Below are 15,133 nucleotides of genomic sequence, written 5' to 3' on the forward strand. Positions count from 1 at the left end.
GATATAATATCGATATATTGCCCAGCCCTAGAGCAGGCGCACATATACTGAGAGGTTTATGCCTCTACGCAGAGGTCCGGGTTAGAATCCGACCTGTGACGATTTCCTGCATGTCTTCACCCTCTCTCTCCCCTTTCTCACCTACCTGTCCTATCAAATAAAGGCGGAAAATCCCAAAAATAATCTTTACAAAAAGAAAAGATAAAGTTTTTTCAACAGCACCTCTTCAGATCACTAATTTACATATTATTTTTACCCCTGAAGTGTGAGATTTAAAAAGCCCAGCCCCTGTGTAAATCTTTACAATTTGGTTTTTATATGGATTAAACAAATGAGATAAACATATAAATTTGTGAGCTTTAGAGGTGCTGGTAGGCAGATTTTGTTACCATGGGGCAGAGCCAGGCTAGCTGTTTCCCTTTGTTTTCAGTCTTTATGCTAAGCTAAGCTAACCGGCTGCTCGCTGTAGCTTCTTATTTACCATACAAATATGAGAGTGATATCAACCTTCTTATCTGACTTTTGGTAAGAAAGTGAAAAACCTTTTCCACTGAAGTGAGATGAAAACTATGCCAATGAGAGTGCATAGAATGAACCAAAAGTAAACAAAAGTAAAACCAAAAAAATTAGCTGAAAAATGCTAAACACTTAACGGAGTTGATGGGAACTGCAGATTCTGGAGATAATTCTCTGTGTTCGTAAACGTGGTCACTTTATCCATTGTTAATGTAAAAAATATTGATTAGTGCAGATTTAAGCTTGCTGGTCGCCCCATTAACAGCTGATGTTGCTGTCTTAGCCCAACTAATTTGATGTTACCTTAGTGCTCCATAAGATGCACCGCTAATGTTAAGCTAGTTTTGTGTCCCATTAGCTGACAGTGAGTCACTGATATGTCCAGCACAGAACACACTAAACTAGTGTCCTTTGCCTGTTAGCTAAAGTGGAAATTTGTGCCTCTGACTACAGAAAAACTATGGTCACGACAGAGTAGCCAATGGAAACTTTTTTAGTGACAATAATATTTCTTTAATTGTTCATATTCTGCTTATTCTCTTTTGTTCTTCTATTCTACACTCATTTTTGCTAATGTAATAATCAGCGGTTCTCCTGCGGCATCAGTGCAAATAATGTCAGTCTTTCTAATCAGAGTTGATGGATTATGACAAAATATTTTATCTTTCAAAACTAAAAGACATGCGGTAATTTTTAACTACATTCTCCAGCACTCTTGATTGATGGGTGAATACGTTTTGTCATCCCTCTGAGGTCCATGAAAAGTAGGATCAAGGGAACATGTTGAAAAGAAAGGAGAGGTTGAGAGAAGACAATGGAGACACTGAGTTCTCCGAGTTGTCGTCACCTCAGTGCAGAGAGCAGATCACAGCTGTAACATTGTGGGAGTGCGTGGGGGGAAATCCTCTTGGAGAGTGTACCCAGCTACAGTAGCTAGCTATGATAAAATAATAATCTAGGGCAGCCCCTCCCTAGTTTTCTCCTTTCAAACAAACATAGACACACTCACATCATGTACAGAGAGAAACACAGGCAGATACACACTCACATACACCTGTACCTGCACACACACACACACTGCAGAGAATGGCTCTATTGTAAGCCCTTTTTTTTTTAACCATGTTATTGTTTCCAACCCAGTCCTAATGGTACTGACACACACCTTCAGAGCCCATCACCACCCTTTTAAACCCCCGAATCCCATTAGCGGAATTTAAAAATTCAAATGTTTGCAACTTGCTCGGTTGAAATGCTAACAAGATGGCCATGGCTCACGAAACGGTTTGGTCTCTACAGATTGCATTATGCACGCCAAGCTTAGCTAACTTTAACTACAACTTTGAAAAACATGAGAAAAAAAAGCCATAAAGTTTTGATTAAATCGTCGCAAAGTGGTAGCGCTCTCTGAAAACATACATATACGATGAGGACCTCTGAATGTGAGGATTTGGGGAAGAGTAACAGGTTAAATTAGGGAGGATGGAGGAGGCGGTGCAGACCCAGTAATTACTTGAGAGGTGGTCTACAACAAACCCTTATTTTGCAGAACAGCTCTTAAGCATGCTCTCTCTGCCACCTGAGTCTGATGAATGAGGCAGAGTCAAGTCTTTAGGCAAATTGAATGCATAAATAAACAAGTTCTCATCTCCTCTCCCTTTTCTTATTCTCTTTCAGGTACAATTGCTGGCTCCCCCTCCGGTTCTAGTAAGTAATAATGCAAAGCAAAGCCGAGGAGGTGATATTCCACCCCCCTCTCTCTCTCTCCCTGTACTGTCTTTCCCCCTTTTTGTTGCATTGTTGTTGAAATTTACGTTTTAACCCATATACCATGCTTTCTGCACGTCTCCTAAACTCTCCCTCTCTCCTGTGATGTTCAGCTGGCTCTCTAGTCAGTCGTTTCTCTTCTCCTGCATCTCCTCTCTCAGTGCTGCAGCTTGGGCCCTGCATGCTTCATTATTAATAGGCCTCTCTGTCGCCATGTCCTTTCATCACAGCACATCACCCTAACCTGCACAGGAGGAATTCTTCCACAGTTCTGCTTTTCTTATTTAGACTAAAGAGTGCTGCGGAGAGAGCAAAGAGAGCTGAGAGAGAAAAGAGACCGAGAGAGAAATAGGAGAAGGATGTGGGCATATGTTAGTGTGTTGTAATGCAGTGTGATTCCGGGTGAGGAGCTCGGGATGGCAGGAATAAAAGGGAATTTGATTAGGGATTCTCTCTGCGGAAAGGCTCTCAGCCTCCGAGCTGTTAGACAGAAACGATCGGCAAAGTGGCAACATCAACCCTGACAGCACTGGGCTGTTCTCCACATGGCCGGACAGTATAAGGCTGATGCATGGATAGACTGAGCAATTGGACTGTACTGCAGAAGTCTGCTTTAAAAAGGACTCCCCTCACAATTACATAAAAAATAATGGGTATGATTTGTCAAAGAGAAGAACGATACCTGCTAATGGGCTGATAATGAGTTTAGTGGTTCAGTTTCAGGTTACCACAGATTTAGTTTCTGCTTGTTATTCGACATGTGTATCTGTGTTGCTGAATATCCACAACATCAACTTCATCTAAGACATTTACTGGTCCTGGAGCTGAAGCTGAGACAGAGGGTGAAGCTGAAGCTGAGGGTAAAACTGAAGGTGGAACACAGGGTGAACCTGAAGGTGAAGTTGGACCCAAGGGCAAAGCTGAGAGCACATTAACCATTTCAGAAGCTGAAAGGTCTCCGGCTATTACCCATGAGCCATTTGGAGCCCCTTGGGCAGGTGTGGTTAAGTACATCAGCCATAGCCAGAGAGTATTTGACAGTTGCAGTTACTTTGTAGATAAACATATTGCAGACTGCACACGCTGCAGAAATCTTCATGTTATCTAATCTTCATGGAAGTCTTATTTACTGAAAACATCTGCCATTGCAGTTACATAATTTCAATCGGAGTCTAGAATAAGGTGTCCTTTTCACCTTTTTCTGTCTTCCTTCAAGTCGTTGTGGGAAACGCGCGTGTTCGCTTTCCATCAAATATGAAGCTACAGCCAGCAAAAGTTTAGTTTAGCACAAAAATTGGATAATTCCTATTTGGACAGATATGAAAGTGGCACCAATCCTCTCTGGTACCATCTATCACTCTGCCAGAAAGCGAATAAGTGTATAATTTCCTAAAATTGTTAAACTATTCCTTTAAACAAGTTGATTTCTATATTAAAAACAGGTTGAAATAATCTAACTAGATGGGCAGATATTTTCCTAAGAAACAATAGGACTCAATAACTATCTGTTAATTTCTTAGGCAGATTTGTTTTTGCAGAGTTAGGCCATCTACACACTGGATGCGTGGCGTGAGCGTGGCGTTTCTGTTGCGTGTGTAGCATGTTCTGTCTTTGCACACCAGAAACATGTCTGACGCGGCGCTGCTGCTGCTAGCCTTGTCTGTACACGTGTGTTTCCCATTGATAAACTGCACTCAAGCAGTAGTATAATTCATGTTAAACATAAATATATACTGATTTGATTACAGCAAAGACAACATCGGCAGTATTGACGGCAAAATAGGCTACAGAATATTTCATTCTGTATTGACAGGTGCAATATTAGAAAATAGATTTTTTTTTTAATTACATTTAGCATTTATGTCAAAACCAGACTTTCAAACATCAAAATGTCATTTATTAAATGTATTTGTGTCAAAATGACATAAACATCTTTTCCTATTCTATTTTGAATGGAAACGTTTCCAACACGCCTGCATGTCGCGTGAAAAATAGGCGTCTGTCCTATTTCTAGCATGCACGCGTTTTCGGCGAGGCTCAAGCCGCACCTGAGACGTGCCTGTCACGCAGGCAGTGTGTAAGCTCTAACCGGTTAACATGGGAGCCAAAATATAAACGGACACGCCACGCAGCTGACACGCTTACGCCACGCATCCAGTGTGTTGCCGGCCTTAAAGATAATATGATCTAACTTGACCACCTCACATCAAATGCTGCTTACAGGTGAATGCATACGTAATAATAATAATAATAATAATAATAATAATGATAATAATCCAATTATATATAATATTAAAACAAAGCATATGTCCGTTCCTGTGGTTGTGCTTAGATGCTGACAAGCAGTGTGTTTGTGTCTGTGTATATATCATACATAATTCATCCCGCAATTTACTGGAGGTCTTAAGCTGTACATCAGCTGTTTCCCTGGTCGTATCTCTGGCGTTGATGCCAGCCCTGGGTTGTCCCGTCCTGAGAGCGAGAGCGTCACACTGTATGGACATTTAGACTTTATTTGTTCTGACTGACTGATTTTAAGCAACCCAGGATGGATGCGAACAGATTCTGTCAGCTGCTTGAATGTACAGTAAAGTGGACCTCGAGGCCCCGCTCGCCCTCAAGCTAAATTTAAACCTGTCATCTTGGTAGGCAGCGGACCTCTCATGTTCCACCAGAAAAGCACTTAGGATGTGGGAGTAGCTGGGATTTCGGCACTGCTGCAATGTCGTCAGAGTTTCTTCTTCTTTTTTTGTCTGAAGGAAATCCATTAAGAACGTTTGTTGAACAGCACAGCACTTTTGTTGTTTGGCTGACGTCAGTAGGGAAGTCAACAAATTCACTGATTAGCTGTGATTTAGGAGGGGCTGACAGAAGCTTTAACGTTGTACACAGAGTTACAGTCCTTTGTAAGCTATTTAAAACTTGCTGTGAAGGACACAGAACGTCAAATGTAGATGCTTGTTTTTACATCTAAAGTCATAATGTGATCATTTGAACTATTCTTCACCTCCATGACAGGGCTGCAATTAATGGTTATTTTCATTGTCAATTAATCAGACTATTTTGTGAAAATAGTGAAAAATGGCCATCATAATTTTTTGTTTTGTCTACACAACACTTTAAAACCATAAGATATCCAATCAACTATCAAAGAAAACCAGAAATAAAAAAAAATATCACATTTTCTGTTAATCAACAAATGGATTAATCAAATAATCACTGCAGCTTTAATCAGTGTCATATGAAGTTATTTAAGAGTGTCAGATATAAGCTGTACTGAATCTTTATTGGAAAAAAAAACTATTAACTACATTCAATTCATAAAAGCACTGCCTTATGAATTACAAATGCACAAAATACAAACAATTAATTCATGTAATTTGAAACATGAAATAAAAAAAATAAAAAAACTTCTGGGACACCAGAAAGGAAGATCATACCATTGTAGATTATTCCTTCTGCCTTTTGTGTGTGTGTGTGTGTGTGTGTGGGGGGGGGTTATGGCAGGCATATGGTGCAGTTCAGTCAAACCCATAAATCATCTTCATCCCCTCTTTTTCCTCCCAGGGATCTGAGGTCCTAGGTTCCACTCTCACAGCGCCACACACACACACACACACACACACACACACACACACACACACACACACACACACACACACACACACACACACACACACACACACACACACACACACACACACACACACACACACACACACACACACACACACTGTATCATGTGGCTGAAGGTCCTGTGACATTAAAAACTAGATCACATAACATAGTTATCTTGAATAATAACTATAATCTCTGGCTCTTCACGACATTTATATATGAATTCAAAGCTTGTAGGTTATTTTGAAATTTTAATAACATCATTGACTTTCTTTGTATATTATGTAGAAAAGTGTTTAAGCAGCCTGAGTTTATTTAGTTTTCATCCACATAAAGGTGGTTATATAAATCACATTTTCAGTATTCTTTTTTTTTTTTTTTTTTTTTTTTTTTCAAGAATTTTGAAAAAGCAAATCCCAGTTTAAGTACTGTATTATGGATGGTCGGTACGCAAAAGCAAATGCATCCTTATACATACACATACACATTACAGCAGGACTTATGGGTTGGACAGCATGTCATAGTAGTTGCACCCTTTGTCATGTCCCTGTCCCAGTTACTGAGCATGCTCAGATGAGGATTAGTGATCTATTGGCAAGAGAGTCTGATCCACAGAGCCAGCAGCCCATTGGTCAGCTGGCTGATGGGCGTTTGGCGAAGGGGGAGGGAAGGTCAGACAAACCAAATCCTAAAACCCAGTCATACTACAGTATCAAGCCATCTTTTTAAATCAGATCCCAGGGCTGCAGAAGAGTCTAAATACAGAACAAGTAGTATGCAGACAGACAAGTCTATGCAACCTCACATGTACTACACTAGATCAACCACAATCCTAACTGTGCACCATCCTCCTCTGACTCCCATCTAATGAAATCCTTGCATTTTTATAAAGATTGAACTTGCCCTTAGACTGAGAGAGATTGGATCATGTCTGGAAAATCATGTGACATATTAATAGCATCCATGCTGTCACTCAGTCCACCACCATTAGGTGTTCTGGCAAAATGTTAACTGGTCCAGAATCACAATGGCTTCATTAGGGTGGAGCTAAATCAATGTCTAGCACACCGGTAATAAATTATAATAATGCTTAGACTGACAGGTGGCATTAAACATTATTGTTATCATTTCTCAGTCTACATTAATACAAGTGACAAATTATCTCATTATATGCAAATGCATTTGTGTGGAATACACCTAAAAATGAGTCTAAGCAGGGAGTGTGTGTGTGTGTGTGTGTGTGTGTGTGTGTGTGTGTGTGTGTGTGTGTGTGTGTGTGTGTGTGTGTGTGTGTGTGTGTGTGTGTGTTGTGGGACAGTAAGTAAGTCCATCTGTACAAACAGGCACATGTCACAGGATTATGTAATGAATCAGTTTAGATTGTTGATGCATTGTATGAGGCGCTGTTGCATGGCGGAAAATGACACTGGGACCTTGCCTTTTTTTGTCCTTTTACTTTTTGGGGTTGGAAATTCATATTTCAACTCTCTAAAGCCTCACCATTCTGATCTAAGTGTAGGTGGGCACTGGCAAACTAGGTAGTATGAGACTTTTGTGTAACGTAATTTACTCATGATTGCAGAGTGAGTATACTTGAATGGAGAGCTATATGAGTATTATGGTTAAAAGTTATTTAAACTCCTGCTTTTATTGATGATATAGAGCTTATAAATCCCCAGCAAGCCCAGGATTAGAGCCTGCAAGATCCCTTCTATCCTGTGCATAGTTGACGGCACTTTCGCCATCTCTGCTTTCCAGGGGTCTCATTCATAATAAAAAAAAAAAAAACATATACTTTACTATGGAGGTGGACAACCCGCGGTCCTCCAGGAAATAGAATGATTTGAACACATTTTTTTAACATACCAGTCCTTTTGAGTTTTAGGACACTTCAAAGTTTGTCAAAAAAGTGTAAAAAAAAAAAAAAAAAGTGTCAAAACTGCCAGTGTGTTACAAGGCAGCTCTCATGTATTTGGTCTTGTTAACATAATGAAACACACAAAAATAAATTAGGTTAGACATCAGATCAAAAATCGTTATTATAAATTACTATCGGACCAATTCAAATGTCAACATTCTCTGTACAACTTACATAGTGTTATTGTTGTATTACACAGGGTTGTGTGCAGCGCATGAAAAAATCTCACAAACAGTTCTGCAGCAAAAAGTCTGAATGTCTGCATCACAAGTGTGCTATTTTCTCTCATTAACTAACCATTGAATAAAAATGTAGCCACCTAACCATTTTAGATTCACAATAGTGGAAAATAGTGTGATGTTGGCCAAGACATCAGGACAGTTTAAACAGAGAAAATTATAACAGTAGTTTTTTATATTCAGATTATGTTGTAAGCACATCATACCATGGTAGATCAGTAATAAATCCATTGCTGTTGTGAACATTTCCATTATTTGCCATCTCTCAGATTTAGAGATAAAAAAACTGAGTGTGTGCAAACATATCTGTACACAACATTGTAAGTGTAAAACAGAGTAATACACTTTGACAAACACTGTATGAATTGATTTTACAACCACATTAACAATAGTCACACTTTTAACAGTCACTGTGTCTTGCAAAAAAAAAAAAAAAACAATATTTTCCAGCACTGAAAGGGTTGTGGAACAGCTTTTGAGTTTAGCCTATCTCAGCAGTGTGAAATCACACTTTGTGTTCTCACTTCTGTGTGTGTGTGTGTGTGTGTGTGTGTGTGTGTGTGTGTGTGTGTGTGTGTGTGTGTGTGTGTGTGTGTGTGTGTGTGTGTGTACATTTGAAGAGGAAAAAAAAGGAAAGCAAGGCTTTCTTTGGATAAACAATCTGAGGCTGCATCTCTTGTGCTAATGCATTAGCCTGCTCATTACTCATTGCATTTAAATTCTCTGTCCCTCATGCAACTGATGCACTGAACAGACATGAGAGCTCCACCAGCAGAAACCAGAGTTACAGACAGCTCAACCCCACTAACAGACAAAGTGTTACACACCAGGCCTTTGTCTGAGCCTCCACTGGTACCCATGGGAGAATCTGACACACTTCTCGTTACAGCAGCGGTTCACCCTCCTTCAGCATCCGCTGCGTCAGAGGAGTACCGAGTGTCCCTGACACCAGAGGAGTTCACACCTTTAGAGACAATCCCTGAACATTCACATCTGTCTCACCCAGCCCCAAAGGAGTCCACACATCATTCAGGTGTTGATCATCATCATCACCATCAACAGCCACTGACAATACAGTCCGTCCTGACACATCTTCACCATCATACAAGCCTGCACGAAACTGAGGAAAAACACTCAGAGCCGAGGCATAGCGAGCGAGGAGGTAAGGCACACCCATAGCTCTAGATGACAGTAGATATAGAGTAGTGGCTGCCAGAAAATAGAATAATCTAATTTAGAATCAGGAGATCATTTTCATTTCCAGCCAGCGTGATGGTTTTTATTGTGTGGAACCTTTCTAAAATGGACAGTTTTCAGGAGGTGAATGTGAATAAACGTGCTTGTATACACAAGCTTTAATAATCTTATGTTGTTCAGCATGATATCGCATGTCAGAGAAGCTTATTCAATTTAGGTAGTGGCAGTCAAATCTAGTTAATGTGGGTGAGTGAGCGAGAGGCAGTATGAGCACTGGCAGTGGTAGGTTTGCGAAACATCTGGGTTCAGTTGATATAGTCTTTGCCTCATTCAGAGACATTGAGAGGATTGTGGAGCATCAGCCACAAGATCGGAGTGACGGGAAGATATGAAGAATTAACAGGAGAGGCAGAATCAGGACTAAGACCAAAACGCCCTCCTTAACATTAACCCCGACTTACTGAGGTAGATTACAAAATACTAAGTCATGGAGGAGCATTAATATATGAAGTTGCAAGATATAAATAAAACAATCATGTGGTCTTTGAGGTCCCTTCTGTCGGTCAGCATAGCGCAAGCAGGAACACCGAATGCCTGCCTGCCAGTGTCTGATGTCAGACGGTTCGGCTGGGCTGATTGAGATTAATGCCAAGAACAGTTTGAATCACTCCTACCCCCAAGGCAGCATGGGTTACTGAGATTAAATGCATTTATGCTCACTGCTGTGCTACATCAGCCTTTTGAAACAACTGTTATTCCGACTCCTGCTTTCCCCACCAGAGTTTTTTTTCAGTGTGTATGCACGTGTGTGTGTGTGTGTGTGTGTGTGTGTGTGTGTGTGTGTGTGTGTGTGTGTGTGTGTGTGTGTGTGCAGCCGTGACAGATGTGTGAGAGAGTAGGTCCGGTGGGGCCAGAGTCGGACATGATAAGAGGTAGTCAGGGGTTACTTTGATGAGATGTAATTATGGCATGATGCCAGTTGTGTGAAATGGTCCAGGGTGCTGTGAGAACAGCTGCTGGCGCCCTGTCTCACTGGAGCCCCAGGGAGGGGAAGGGATGAAGGGGAGCGAGTGGGCGGGAGATAGCCCGAAGGGGGACGCTCCGCAGGGGAGCAGAATGCTTGCAGAATGCCCCCCTCTGAAGAAGAACTGGAGATGTACATCGCCTGTACAAAAACACCTCAAGGGGAAACCCAGATGGATGCATGAAGCATTGTATTCTCTAGTGGTCTGGTGATCATTAGTCCCTCAATGACGTGCATGGTGTGTTTGCTTCATGTGATTGGTTATTTGTATTTTCAATCTTAATCACCTCTGTGAGGAGGACTGTGGTGTTTTGATTTATTGAATTGTGTCTGTGTTGCAGTAAATGGAAACGTTAAAAAGGAAGAGGAGGCTTGATCCATAAACTGAACTTTTTCATTTGTAGCCCTAACAACTTTGAATCAATAGGATCTTGGAATGGCATAAAGCCCTCTGGGAAAGTGGAACATACAGAGAAAAAAGGAAGGAAAGGGAAAAACTTGAGAAAGAGACAATTAAATATGCAGTAAAAACAGGACATGTGTGCTAGGTTGTGTTTAGTATTAAATTGAGATTTTTTTTAGTACACCACAGAGAACATTAAAGTGCTCATATTATGCTTTTTGGCTTTTCCCTTTTCCTTTATTGTGTTATATATCTTTTTGTGCACGTTATAGGTTTACAAAGTGAAAAAGTCCACCCCAAAGGGACTTACCATGTCCAACAGAAAACACTGTTCACAAACTGCTCCAAACAGCTCTGTTGTAGTCCAGCCTTTACTTCAGAGACAATAATGCTCGCCTAGCTGCTAGCGTGTCACTCCCTCATACTCTGCAACTGACAAGCTAGCAGTACTTACTGTGCATGTGCGACTCCCAACAAAGATGGTACAGAAGTGAGATGTCTCACTCTGTAGCTAAAACCAAGAGCTCAACACACAGGGTGAAAAGAGGAGCTGCAGCAATGTGCTGTACAACAAATACATGGTGTTTTCTGAAAATTAAACCACATAAACCTATTCTGGTACAACCTCTAAATACAATTATGAACCTGAAAATGAGCATAATATGAGCACTTTAAGGCTTCTATTTTAATGATCTAAGCGCACGGCGTGAAGCGCCTGCCGCAGTTGCATGTAGGACGTGTACAAATCTTGCTAGTGTAACGGCGGAAAAAAAGGGTCCGTGTGCCAGGCGCATACATTCCCTTTAAAAGCCAGCTGCTTTTGTACCTTGGTGCATTGCTATTATGATGGCGGATTTGCACCGCAATATTTTTATTTGTAATCCTTTGCATCTTTTGTGTGCTGCTGGACGGGAAATTGACAAACTAGCAAAGACACACAGGGCTTTGCGCTGCGCCGGGAGCAACATAGGTCTTTAAATCTCAACACACACTAAGGAGGTACACCCATGGGAAGATGTTACTGTAATACAGTATACAACATCCTATGAATATTCATATTTGGGTAAATACAGTAACAGAAATAAGATCAGAGACAGATTTTGTCTTTATATTAAAGGAGGGAACAAAGAAACAAGCAAATACGGAGGGTTACAACAAGTACCAGTCAGAAAATTTTATGTCATTCAGATAAAAGAAAGTGCATGCCATATATTTTACACCCCGAGTGAAGGTGTAGTGATGAAGGAGTTTCTCAAGCCTCTCTGACTCTCACAGCTTTTTCCCAAGCCCAGGGCTGAAGCCCCCGATGGGGCAATCCACTATCTGACAGACAGAGAGAGAAAAGAAGAGAAAAGGAAAACTAGGTCTCAGAGGAAGGCAGACAATATCAGTAATCTTTACCCACTGCAGTATCAACCTAATTATAAAGTTCAGGGTGCTTAGGAAAGACCATGTGAAATACCTAATACGATGTCTGTTCTTGTTGGGTTAACGATTGTGATGTGTCAAGTCTCCCACAAGTCTGAGGGACACATACATGAGACTCAAGGCCACAAAACATCCTCATCTTGGCACAAGGAGGAGGAGAAAGAGGAGGAAGAAAGAACAACTGAAAAGACAGGTATTATTTTATATGTAGTAGTGGCAATGTCTTGTAGAGGTATATACCGTAGTTACCTTTTGGCGTGGCAAATATCCAGAAGATAAACCTTTATTATGAGTGAAACTTGACAGCTCACAGTGAAAACTGGGACCTTAAAAATTTTAAACAGCAGAAACGTATCTAAATTCATCTCTTCACTGACATGATAGTCTGTCTATAGATCTAGAATCATAATTTTGGCACCAATAGTGGTGTCATATTTTTATCTGACTGACAGTAGGATGAAGTAAAAATGGATACAGAATGTATATTGTTCAGGGTGCGTTGCTGAGAAAAGAGCACATACAGTTTTATACCACTGGACATTTTGCTTGTTATGTCAATGACAATTGTGGTGTGTCAGGCCCCCACAAGTCCGAGGAACACATACATGAGCGTCATGGCCACAAAACAACAACTTCATCTGAGCACTGGGAGGAAACAAAAGCGGAAGGGAAAGGTATCTCTTTTATATGTAACGGTAGCAATGCTCTTGTAGTTTTACATACTGTAGTGTACCTGTAGTGATGGAAATATACAGTAGATAAACTTTCAAAAGTTTAACTTGGCAGCTCACAGCAAACATGGTCCCTTAAAAACAATGAAAACAGCAGATATAGATATATATATATATATATATATATATATATATAGATATATATATATATATATATATAGATAGATAGATAGATAGATAGATAGATAGATAGATAGATAGATAGATAGATAAATTATGTAGATTTTTTGTTCAATACTTCAATGACAATTGTGGTGTTTCAGTCTTCCACAAGTCTAAGGGGCACGTACATGAGGCTCATGGCCACAAAACAACAACCTCATCTCAGCACAGGGAGTAAAGGGAGCGTGAGGAGCATAACGAAATAAAAGCTGAAAGGAAAGGTATCTCTTTTATATGTAGTGGAGGCAACGTTCTTCAAGATTTACATACTGTAGTAAACTTGTTGTGCAGTAAATATGCAGTAGATACATTTTCCTCACAAGCTAAACTTGGAAACTCACCCCTGAAAACAGGAAAAAGCAGAAATGCATTAACATTTTTGCTTGTTATTGTTAAAACAAATTTTGTTTTAGTCCCCAACAAGTCTGAGGAGCAGGTACATGAGACTCATGGTCACAAAAGAACAACCTCATCTGGACACGGGGAGGAAAGAATAGTTAAAAGCAAAAGTAGAGATGGATCTTGTCTTTAATTGTACCTCAAAATTATGTTATCTCAATGACAATTATGGTGTGTCAGTCTCCCACAATTTTGAGGAGCATGTACATGAGACTCATGGCCACAAAACAACATCCTCATCATGGGGAGGAAAGACAAAGTTGAAAGAAAAGGTTTCTCTCTTGTATGTAGTGGTAGCAATGTTCTTGTAGATTTACATTTAGAAGTTGACTTGGTGTGCAGTAAACATGCAGGTGCTAAAACCTTTACCATGAGTTAACTTGACTACTGGAAACAAACAGAAAATGCATCTGAATTTGTCTCTTTAGTGGCATGATAGCCCCTTGGTTAACTTATGTTACACAGCTAAATCTAAATTTGGTATTGAGTGGCTGAAGCAGAACGTCAAGAAAAGGAAAAATACTGGAGAATGTGTTTATAAAATGAATATGTTTTTTTGGCCGTTTGGCTGATTGCGAAGATGTTTTTACATTTCAATAACAACTGTGGTGTTTCAGTTTCCCACACATCTGAGGGCCACGTGCTGACTCATGGCCGCGTACAAGAGACTCATGGCCGCGTACAAGAGACTCATGGCCGCGTACAAGAGACTCATGGCCACGTACAAGAGACTCATGGCCGCGTACAAGAGACTCATGGCCGCGTACAAGAGACTCATGGCCGCGTACAAGAGACTCATGGCCACGTACAAGAGACTCATGGCCACGTACAAGAGACTCAAAGCCATGTACATGAGACTGATGGACACAAAACAACAACCTCATCTGAGCATGGGCAGAAAAGGGTGGAGGAGCATAAAGGTATATGCTTATATATACTGTAGCGATAGCTGTGGCTAACTGTACTTAACCTGTAGTGGTGTAAATATGCAGTAGATAAACTTGCAACGTTAATTTTGACTGACAAAAAGAAATGGGCAGGAATGTGTCTAAATTTGTGCTTGCTTGCTGGCTTTGCTTATGTCAATGACGATTGTGGTGTTTCAGTGCCGCACAAGTCTGAGAGACAAGTACATGAGACACATGGCTACAAAACCACAACCTCATCTGGGCATGAGGAGAAATGGGAGGAGAAGGAAAGAAAAGCTGAAAGGAAAGGTATATCTTTTTTATGTAGTGGTGGCAGTCTTAACATAAAAAAATACCTCATATCTTTGCTTGTTATGTCAGTGATGATTGTGGTGTGTCAGTCCCCCACATGTCTGAGGGACACGTACATGAGACTCATGGCCACAAAACAACAACCTCATCTGAGCACAGGGCGGAAAGGGAAAAGGAGGAGCATAGAGAAAGAAAAGCTGAAATGACAGGTATATCTTGCATGTAGTGGCAGCAAGTATATTGTAGTTTGCCTGTAGTGATGGAAATCTGCAGTAGAAAGGCTAAACTTAACTCAATGATGATTGTGGTGTTTCAGTCTCCCACAAGTCTGAAAGACACGGACATGAGACTCATGGCCACAAAACAACAACCTCATCAACAACTTCATCTGGGCTCGGGAAAGGTATCTTTTATATACTGTATGTAGTAGTAGCAATGGTCTTGTATTTGAATATACTGTAGTGTACCTGTAGTGATGAAAATATGCAGTAGACAAACATTAACCACAATTTAA

General features: G+C 40.5%; 1 protein-coding gene across 1 annotated transcript in view; it reads left to right on the forward strand.

Annotated features, from left to right (window-relative positions):
- LOC120545253 (netrin-G2) overlaps positions 1 to 15,133 on the forward strand; it is a 70,600-nt gene that overhangs the window by 36,682 nt on the left and 18,785 nt on the right. The window contains 1 exon segment of the mRNA XM_039779441.1: positions 2,191 to 2,220. Coding sequence (XP_039635375.1) covers positions 2,191 to 2,220 — 30 coding nt within the window.

Source organism: Perca fluviatilis, chromosome 17, assembly GCF_010015445.1.
Source record: "Perca fluviatilis chromosome 17, GENO_Pfluv_1.0, whole genome shotgun sequence".
In the NCBI taxonomy this organism is placed as follows: Eukaryota; Metazoa; Chordata; class Actinopteri; order Perciformes; family Percidae; genus Perca; species Perca fluviatilis.